Source organism: Rana temporaria, chromosome 1, assembly GCF_905171775.1.
Source record: "Rana temporaria chromosome 1, aRanTem1.1, whole genome shotgun sequence".
NCBI lineage: Eukaryota > Metazoa > Chordata > Amphibia > Anura > Ranidae > Rana > Rana temporaria.
The window spans coordinates 588299906-588310521 of NC_053489.1; the positions used below are offsets into that span (position 1 = coordinate 588299906).

Sequence of the window (10616 nt, forward strand, 5' to 3'; positions counted from 1 at the left end):
GGGGGATGGTCCCCCCTGCCAGAATACTGAGATCAGCGCTCTCTGCCATTGGCTTAAATTCGCTTAAATGGAGCAGATTAGTCACACAATGGTCCCTCTGGCTATGTTTTTTGAAACTGAGAGCCACGAGCATTTGATGTGACTTTTTGTGGCATACATTAATGAGGTAAAGCATACTTAGTGAGAAGGTTGTACAGTGGAGAGAAGGATAGAGAGATAAGAATATCTGTAACTGAGAATACTGAAGCAGAAAGAATAGACTTAAAATTTAGCAGTAGCTAATAACAATCAGTCAGAAGTCATGTTTCAGTAAAGGAATCTGGTTTGCTTTGCATTTATTCTTATCTTTGTAAAAGGGCTTCTCTGGTTGTTGGAAGTTAAACCTCATACAATTTAATTGTCGTACCCAACGCTGAAACAAACAATGAACCATTGCTTTGCCTTTTGATGCATTACAAAGCTTCAAACCAACAAATTTCATTGTAGTGCATTGGGGAAATGTTCTACGTGCAGCATTTTTGATGTATTGACTCTTATTCTGGCATTTAGGTTAGCTTAAATGGAGCATCCAAATTCATGCACACAAAAAGACACTAGCCTATGGCCCTGTACACACGACCGAGTTTCTCGGCAGAATTCAGCCAGAAACTCGATCGGAGCCGTATTCTGCCGAGAAACCCGGTCGTGTGTACACTTTTCGCCGAGAAACCCGTTGGGAAACTCGTCGAGCCAAAAAGAGAGCATGTTCTCTATTTCCTCGTTAGTCAATGAGGAAACTTGGCTCGCCGAGATCCTCGGCGGCTTCACAAGGAACTCGACGAGCAAAATGGTGTTTTGCTTGTCGAGTTTCTCGGACGTGTGTACGGGGCCTCAGTGAAACACTTATATGAGACAATGAGCTAATTTTAGCAAAGTGTTAGGCCGGGTACTCACGTGCAAACATGTACGGTGAAACCGGTCCGTCGGACCGTTTTCACCGTACATGCCTGCCAGAGGGCTTCTGTACGATGGTTGTACTAACCATCGTACAGAAGTCCGCGCGTAAACACTATGCGGGGCGTGTCCGCGTCGTCGCCATGACGATGACGCGGCGACGTGGGCGGGCCTGCCATTTAAAGGCTTCCACGCATGCGTCAAAGTCATTCGACGCATGCGAGGGACGGCGGGCGCTCGGACATGTACAGTAGGTCTGTACTGACGACCGTACATGTCCGAGCGGGCAGGATTCCAGTGGACGGTTTTAAAACACGTCCAGGAATATTTGCCCGCTGGGAAAAGGCCCGGCGGGCAAATGTTTGCTGGAATTCGGCCCGCTCGCGCCTGCACACGACCAAACATGTATGCTGAAACAGGCCCGCGGACCAGTTTCAGCATACATGTTTGGTCGTGTGTACGGGGCCTTAAAAGGAATTATCATTGTTGCCCATTGACAGCCATTTTGTTTCTCATTTAGTGCAATTTAAGGAAAGAATAAGTTATCTAATTGGTCCTGTATGTGGCACTTTAATAAATGAATTTGAGTGCTCATATATCCAGCTTGTTTACAGTTTGTTGTGGAAGGCTTTGCCTCTCTACTTTAGTAAACCATACCTGTGGCCACAAAGCTATCAAGGCAGACTGTGTATTTATTAACTTCTTTGGTAATTAGAACTGACTCTCTTTATACAAGCAGTGATTTTTTTTATCAGGAGTGCATTTTACATTTTGCTTTGCTCTTAAGGTGGCGAAAAAGGTGCATAGAGTGCATAGTGCAAAATGTCATGGTCTCCTCATGTGTGCATAGTGCAAAATGTCATGGTCTCCTCATCATGTGTGACGACAAAAGATAAAAAAAACTCACCCAAGGTCATTCTAATTATTCCATTCTGCTATTGGTCACAGTGCACTTTATTTATCTCTTACCAGCATATGTTTGTCACCTGACTACCTGGCAGCTTTACTGCTGACATGTCAATAGAAATGCCCTGATTTGTTGTACATAGCATGTACCTTTTACATCACGCTTCTGTACTAGTCATAAATCAAAATCGCTAAAATACAAGATTTTCTTTACCTTGAGCGCACATTTTAACTTACACAAGACTTATTACCACTTATTACCACTTGATGACAGAATGTAATGAATCTGAAATGGTAGGTTCTGTGCAGAAGAAATGCCCTGTATTCAGTTACAAACTATATCATATACAAGATAGCCAGTTTGTATGCTGATAAGCGGGATAATGGCATACCTTCCACCATTTTAATATTTGAAATTAGGACAGTTTTGAAGTTAACCAGATTTACACCTGAACAATTCAAATGGAGTTCACAATGAAAAAAAAATGAATAAGCAAAGGTTAAAAACAGTGGGTAACAGCTATCAGTAGATCAACAGATGTAGAATTGTAAGATTCCAAACATGGTTCTACCTTCTCCTACTTCTTGATGCTTCCTTTTTGTCAAGGTGGTCACCTATTCCATTAAAGGAGCAATAGGGAAACTCAGAGTGTGAGGGTTAGAGTAGGCATACTTTTAGGGCTCATGCACACTGCAGCTCAAAAAAAATCTGCTTTTACAGGTATTTGAGCTTTTCTTTCTCAAAAGCTTGAAGAAGCGTGTGCTTTTTTTGTGCTCTTTTGCACATTTTTATTGAGATTCTTTGGGCTTTTTTTTTTTTATATATATCTTTGGGATTTTTTGAGCAGAAGTGTTTTTTTTTTTTTTTCCACAAACCCTCCCCTCACTCATTTCTCTTTTTTTTGTGCGTTTTCAACCTTTTATAGGCATTTTTCATGCGTTTTTGGGCACCTAGGCATCTTTTCTGCTCGAAAGCTCCTCATAACACCGCAAGTTTGTTGGGGGGGTTTTCTGCCTGTAAGGCCCCGTACACACGACCGAACATGTCTGCTGAAACTGGTCCGCGGACCAGTTTCAGCAGACATGTTCGGTCGTGTGTACGGCCGACCGGACAAGTTTCCAGCGGACATTTGTCCAGCCGACCGTTTTCCAGCGGACAAATGTTTCTTAGCATGCTAAGAAACATGTCCGCTGAAAGCCTGTCCGTCGGACATGTTCGGTCGTCTGTACAGACTCACCGTACATGTCCAATCGGCCGCCATCCCTCGCATGCGTCGTACTGATTCGACGCATGCGTGGAAGCTTTGAACTTCCAGGGCCGCGCACGTCGCCTCGTCGTGGCGACGGCGCGGCCACGTCCCCGCGTATTGTTTACACGCGGATTTCTGTCTGATGGTGTGTACAACCATCAGACAGAAATCTCCGGGCGGACATGTCCGCTGAAAACGGTGCGGCGGACCGTTTTCAGCAGACTGTCCGTCCGTGTGTACGAGGCCTAAGAGCATATGTCTGTAAACTCCTGAAAAAGCCAGGACATGGACAGATTGGCTAACATGAAGGGAAGTTTCCAGGAAGAAAATTAAAAATGTAAGCTCAAAAGTCAGTAGGACCCGCTTCCTTGAGCTTCTTTAAGATGAAGTGTGCATGAGCCCTTACAAGGTGCATATACAGTGACTTCATCTACCTGATAGCTGACACCTGATTTTCACCAAATATAACCTCTGCTATGCATTTTTTTGTTATGCACAGTTTGAACCAAATCACTTCAAGAACTGTCCCTGATTTACAACAAATACGTCCAAGCAAGCCCACAATTAATAACAAACCACATGTGGCCCTTAAGTTTTTCAAGCTACCAAACAGTTTGAATAAGCATGGATAAATAATCAAACATTAGAAAATTACATTCTGACATCATATTAAAGGTTTTTCAGTGTGAGGTGGTTATGCTAAATTGTAGACTACACTCCCCTCTCTTCACACAGCTGATCCATTCATAGTAGATTTACCCATAACATGTGCCTCCAGATAAAGTCTAGAACTTGTATTTTAGCTGAAGTTTCCCTTGAAACCTTACACTGAAACAACATTTCTCATATTTTGTTCTTCCATTTTGGAGATGATGTGCCTGAAAGCTTTGTTTTTGATCTGTAATATTTATTTTAGTCAATTCATTAATCCATTATTAAAAAATATGTCCAGCGGCTAGATGGCCTAAAAGTGAGCAACGAGAGGAGAAGAAATTATTTTTACTTACGTTTATCTCTGGTCAGAGATGTGTTTGAATCTCAGTGCTGATTGGTACATCATGTGCCAAAATGGAAGCTCAAATTCATTTCCCACTATGTACTTTATAAAGGCTTTAGTGGTGATCTTCTGTGATTTCTGATTGTATTGTGTTGATATTACAAGCAGGCAGCATAAGAGGCAGAGGGCGAGGCGCAGCAGGCAACAGAGCCGCCCCTGGTCCCAGGGGCACGTACCTGGGGGGATATTCGGCTGGCCGCGGCATTTATAGCAGATATCATGAAGGGAAGGGTAAACTGCAAGAAAAAGGCTTTGAACTTGTACCCAACCTGGAATTACCAGCAGTCAATCCAGTTGCTCTTAAGCCCGGTACAGGTTAGTCTGAAATTCTAAACTCAACCCTAACTGGTGACTACATTTTATTAGAGGCAATATACTGGTGGGAGGTTTATAAAAGCTGAGTAATAGCTCCTTAATAATGCTTACTCCATGTTAATAAATGGCCCTCCAGTGCATTGTTGAACGTTTTATCGTAATGCACCTTTCACAAAACTTTATTCATTGTTCTAGAAAATGTTTTGTAGATCAGAAGTTGCCACTTATTAATAAATAAAAAATATATACTTGTGGCTGTAGTTTGTGGGAGATATCGTGTAAGCTAAAGAGTACACATGTGTAGACCTACTAGATACAGGGCTACTAAACATTTGAGATGTACACACTGGGCTCACCATGTCTATCCCCTGATACATGCAGTTAGCAATTTTTCACAGGTTGAAAGATTGTGAAATACGAAATCGTTTTGTGTTAGTCTCCAATTATATTCAAACACTTTAAATTTTAGCCAACAGTATATTTCTGGAAGGATGGGCAAGAGAGACCATTTTTATTTTGGACACATTATTTATGAGGCCCACCGTATTCCCCACCATTTAGGAAAAAGGCAATTTTGTTGAAGTTAGAAAAGTTATATGTGAAAAGCTGTACATGCTACTAGTGAACTCCCCATTCCATACCGTTCAACACACATACAGCCAAATTTCTACTTCAATCAGCCCAGATTGTGTTATTGACATTCTGCATATATTGTCATCTTTGTAACCGAGATTCATCAATCATGCTGTGTTATTTGATTATTACTTCCCAAATCACGTGTTCATGCCTTTTCATCTTCTACAACTAACACAATATAACAATAAGTTATCTCAGCATTGGGAAATGTGAGATGTACTTTGTTTTTATGGTGACGATGGTCTGTACACAGTAAAGGCTGTCACTTTCTGGACCAGTTTCTTATTTGGTAAATTGATAACTTGTGTAGGTAATAGTGCAGTTTTTAATAAACTCGGTTAAGAAGTCTTGCATTTTGTTTAAACAAAAGACTATTGTTGCTGACCATGTTTTGTGTATTCCAGTTGGCATTCCCACAATGGGTAGTAGTCCATACTCCATGTTCCAGGCCTCAGCTGCCAAGCTGATTGAAGAGGGGAAAATTCATGGCATGGAACACATGCTTAATCCTATGACTGTGCAGGGTGATCCAGTGAGTGCTGCCACTGCAGCAGCTGTTATGCCTTCAGTGTCAACACCTCCACCATTTCAAGTAAGTGTTATTATTGTGAAAGTGTATCTAAACTAAAACGTATAATGCCAATATGTTTCTGCATGTATTGCTGTAATGGCAAAACTAGTATTTTTTTTTTTTAAGATCTCCTTTTTTTAGTTAAACTATACCAAGTGATCCTAGCAGCAAGGTGGATCCCAAAGCATTTCCGTTCTTAGGGTAACAATACTTACTCTGTTTAGCTGAGGCATTGTCTCCCTTTTCTTGTACTCCCGAGTTAGAGTACAAGCAGTCATGTATGCAACCCACAGTGTGCTGACACATTCTTAGGCCTCGTACACACGACCGAGGAACTCGTCGGGCGAGAGACATCGTTTTCCTCAACGAGTTCCTTGTTAGACTTGTCGAGGAACTCGACAAGCTTGCTTTGCGTACACATGGTCAAGACAAAATCTCCTCGTTCTCAAACGCGGTGACGTACAACAAATACAACGGCAGGAGAAGTTCGATTCCACTTGCACAACTCTTGGGGCTGCTTTTGCTAATCTCATGTGTTTGCGTGTTAAGTAAAAGTTTGGTAAGAGACGATTTGCACTTTACAGTCTGTTACAGCTTGAAAAATGTGTTATCTCCAGTACAAATGCTACTTTTACTCCCGTCTCATACTTTATTCTGAGCAAGCGTGGGTTTCTTGGCATACACACGCTCGAGTTTCTCATTGAAAACCAGCTCGATGAGGAAGTTGAGACTCCCGTCGAGGAAAAAGAGAACTTGCTCTCTTTTTTGCTCGTCGAGTTCCTCGACAGTTTCCTCGATGAAAAACGTACACACGACCGGTTTCCTCCGGTCGGTCCGACCAGTCGTGTGTACGAGGCCTTACATGTCCACATGATGATCATATAAAAAGTATACAGGGTGGGCATAGGGCAGGGTAAGAAAAAACTAACAAAGAAATAGGAAAACTGTATTTTTTTAAACCATTAATAAGATCCGTTCTTTTACAGTGAAATTATTATGTATTCTTTTTTGAGAATTCGGCTCTACTTCAAATAAGCCATATATTTAAAGTGGCTCTTTACCCTTTTAGAACTCTTAACTCCTCTTCACAGCTCCTCCCCTCCTATCCTTAAAGTGATTGTAAAGGTTCAAATTTTTATTTTTTTAAATAACAAACGTGTCATTCTTACCTCCACTGTGCAGCTCGTTTTGCACAGAGTGGCCCCGGACGCCGTCTTCTGGGGTCCCCCGGCGGCTCTCGCGGCTCCTCCCTGCATCAGATAACCCCCTAGGAGAAGCGTTTTCCCGGGGGGTTACCTTGCGGGCACACTCCCGAGTCAAGCATTTGGCGTACATAGCCGCCTAATGCAGGACTCGGCCCCTTCCCCCGTCGCCCGCGTCATTGGATTTTATTGACAGCAGCGGGAGCCAATGGCTGTGCTGCTATAAAAAAAAACTGCAAAGTAGGTCCATGTGGCAGATCCTGTTTTTTTGGACATAACCACAGCCCTGCTGACTGAGAGTCTGAGGGAGCAGTAGATACTATGACCAATGGTACTTGGTATTGTACAAATTCTCAGCTATCTTACTGACAGTCTACGGTAGATGGATCAAAGCCCCACTTTTTCACCAGTGTATCTCCTTCTTAATGGGACTGTTGGTCAGCAGGATTATTGATACGCCAATTACCCATTCAAATCCATGTGGGTGCAACTATTGATTTTAACAATAAAGTGGTTAGGTTGGCAAACTCTCCTGTTTTTCGGTTGGGAAGGTGGACTAGGCACTGTAAACATTTGGGTATGCAACACACTTTTCATTGCAGGGTTTTAAGTGAGTGTGCGTCTGCCACAATTATAAACTGTTAGTTTATTTTATTCCTTGAAAAAGTGTTGATGATGATTGCCTGTTGAAAAAATAAATTTTGGCAGATATTACGAACATCTCCATTAAATTTCTCAGAAGTCTCAGACATTGGCAGTGTTGTTTTGCAAAATTGGAGTTGTGGGCTAGTTTCCTATTGGGAATATTACCTGCATACAATGTGTATGTTTTGCCTTTGTGTACGCTGGAAAGCTTATTAATTACATATGTACAGCATTTTAGTTATCAATAATTTTCACCTTGAGAATAATAGTGGAATTGTTGATAGTTGTAACTCAGTCATGTTTAATCATGTTTCCGTTCTACCTTTCCTAAAAACTGTATACATTGAGCTGTTTCTTTTTATTCCTAATTATTCCATCTGTCTTTCAGGGTCGCCCAATAACTCCAGTCTATACCATGGCTCATAATATGCAAAGGATTCCTGCTGCAGGGATTTATGGCACAAGCTACTTGCCCATTGCTGCTCCTACCACAGCCACATTAGCCGCACTACAAAAGAACGCAGCCGCTGCAGCAGCAATGTATGGAGGATATGCTGGCTATATACCTCAAGCCTTTCCTACTGCAGCTTTCCAGGTCCCGTTGCATGACTTCTACCAGACTTATTAAGACTGCAATCTCTAGAGGAGTTGGAAGGGCTACTGAAGGAACTTTATATTTATGAAGAAAGAACCTAAAGATATATTCTTAGAAGAATATTTTATATATGTGAATTTTTTTTTTTTCAAAAAAGCAGTTTTTAAGATGGATGCATAGGTTTGTTTATACATTTCTGCATTTTTATGCTTTAACCATGTAGATTTATATTATATGGTTTGGTTGCTTAGGTTTTTAACAATATTTACATAGGCAACATTACTGGTATGAAGGTGTGTTTTTTTATTTTATTTGTTTTTTTATATATATATATATATTTAGAACATTCTGCACTAGAGATTTATCTATATATATGTTATGTAGTAGAGTTGATAATAATGTAACTGAAATGTATAAGTGTGTAAAAGTACAAGAGCAGCTATAGCATAAAGAGTAAATATTCCATATTTAAAAGAAATATATATAGAGAGATTTTAGAAAGGTACTTTATTTATATAGCTGTACTGGAAAATCTTGGGGATAACTAGAAATATAAAGTTTCTGCCGTGACCTATAAATCATACAGTATATTGTTCACTATATCAACTGAGCAAGGTGAAGGCTAATGGCCCTCTGTGGAATATTAGCAGAATAATTCACAGAGGTTAAGAAGGTTGGTTCTCTGTCAATACCTGGCTGTATTACATTGAACTTCGACAACTTTAAACAAAAGTATTCTATGCTGTCAGTGAAAGTAGTCTTAGTATTGTGTGGTTTGTTAAATAGGAGTGTCCAAGCAGCAGTTTGATATTGTGGGATATCAATTATCCATTTTTGGGGGACAAAAACAAAATGGTATATAAAACAACTTGATTGTAATGTCCTATTTGATTTATTGACACATGAGTAGAACATTTCTGGGCTAAAATGTAATGCAGTAGGTCTATACCTGTGGTAAGTCCCAGACCTCAGTAGATACTTCTTACTGACATATCTTGGAGGGCAGGGCGAATTCCTATTGGCTGAGATGAAATGTTAGGCTGATGAAATGTTCCTTCCCCTGAGGTAAGGCACAACACCATTTAAACCTTTGGTATAGACGTATCCATGTTTGTATGTGTTAGAGAGTGTTCTGGTGGTTGGATAATTTTGTTAGATCCAAATCATCTAATTACTCTGGCCATCTATAGCTAGATTCTGGCTTAACACAATTCGAATTATGCAGAACATGTGAACAAACCACTGTGTGTATTATGATACATACAATATCACTGTGATATATCTATGTATTCTAATGATAGAGTATGTTATATATATATTACAGCACACTTCTTTAAGTACAATCATAACATCTATATATTAGAGCCACCTATTTTTATAATGGGCATTATTGACATTTATCAAATGCATTCCTTGTAGAAGGTCTAGTTAACACTTGGCAGTTGGAGGATAGGTGGCGGTAAAAACAGGTGGTTAAGCTGGATTTGTATCAGCCCTAAGGCCATACAGTGATATACACATTCCGGCTTTTAGGGGTTGACACTCAATGAGAAGGCGTAATAACGCATCCTCGCCACCTATTAAATGTCCTCCAAAAAGCAATTTACTGTAGATTGCTCTTCAGAGAGTTAACACAAGTGTAAACAAACCCTAAGGTCTAAGCTAGGCCCTAGACCTCATAGAGGAACCTTAATGCATTTACTGTATACCACATTTTCAAACCTGGTTTGGTAGAATATTAACTGTATATCAACTTAGGCTGAAGTACTGGAGATTACTAATTCCTGCGTGATACGCAGATGAATTTATCCAACAGATGGGGCCAATACAAGGTCATCAACTGTTAATATGATGCTTTATAGGAATTATATTTATTACCTATGTATTTTGTTTTGTAAAAACACTGAAACAAATGAGGGAGACAGCAGAAACTGACTCACAAGTAGACACACTGGGTAGATGTATAAAAGTGTTCTGTTAGGGAAAATTTATTAAAAGCAAAAAAAAGCTTCTGTATTGTTAATAGCAGGTGGTCAGATTCCAGGTGTCGCTTCTATCCTGAGAAGTTGGAATCTGATTGGGTATTATGAGCAACAGAAGCATTTGTTAGTGCCAACATTTTTTTTTTATAAACCTATTAATCACTTAAAATCCTCCTTACTTAAAACTGAAAAAATTGTAAAAACGTGACCAGTCACATTATATATATATATATATATATATATATATATATATATATATATATATATATATATATATATATATATATATATATATATATATATATATATCCTATATTGCCAAAAGTATTGGGACACGTGCCTTTGATCACACATGAACTTTAATGGCATCCCAGTCTTAGTCTATAATGTTCAATATTGAGTTGGTCCACCTTTTATTTTAGCTATAACAGCTTCAACCCTTCTGGGAAGGCTATCCACAAGGTTTAGGAGTGTGTGTATGGGAATGTTTGACCATTCTTCTCAGAAGCGTATTTGTGAGGTCA

The 10616-nt window shown here is 39.9% G+C and overlaps 1 protein-coding gene across 6 annotated transcripts in view; it reads left to right on the forward strand.

Annotated features, from left to right (window-relative positions):
* The window catches only part of RBM47 (RNA binding motif protein 47), a 194561-nt gene extending 184275 nt beyond the window's left edge, over positions 1-10286 (forward strand). For 4 of the 6 annotated variants that reach the window (XM_040335070.1, XM_040335068.1, XM_040335072.1 and 1 more), the window contains 3 exons: positions 4252-4461; positions 5502-5689; positions 7904-10286. In XM_040335070.1, the coding sequence (XP_040191004.1) occupies positions 4252-4461; positions 5502-5689; positions 7904-8143 (638 nt within the window). In that variant the 3' untranslated portion in view covers positions 8144-10286. The remainder of the gene's footprint in view (positions 1-4251; positions 4462-5501; positions 5690-7903) is intronic. The other 2 variants (XM_040335069.1, XM_040335073.1) reach the window with 2 other exon arrangements.
* Positions 10287-10616: the final 330 nt, after the last annotated feature.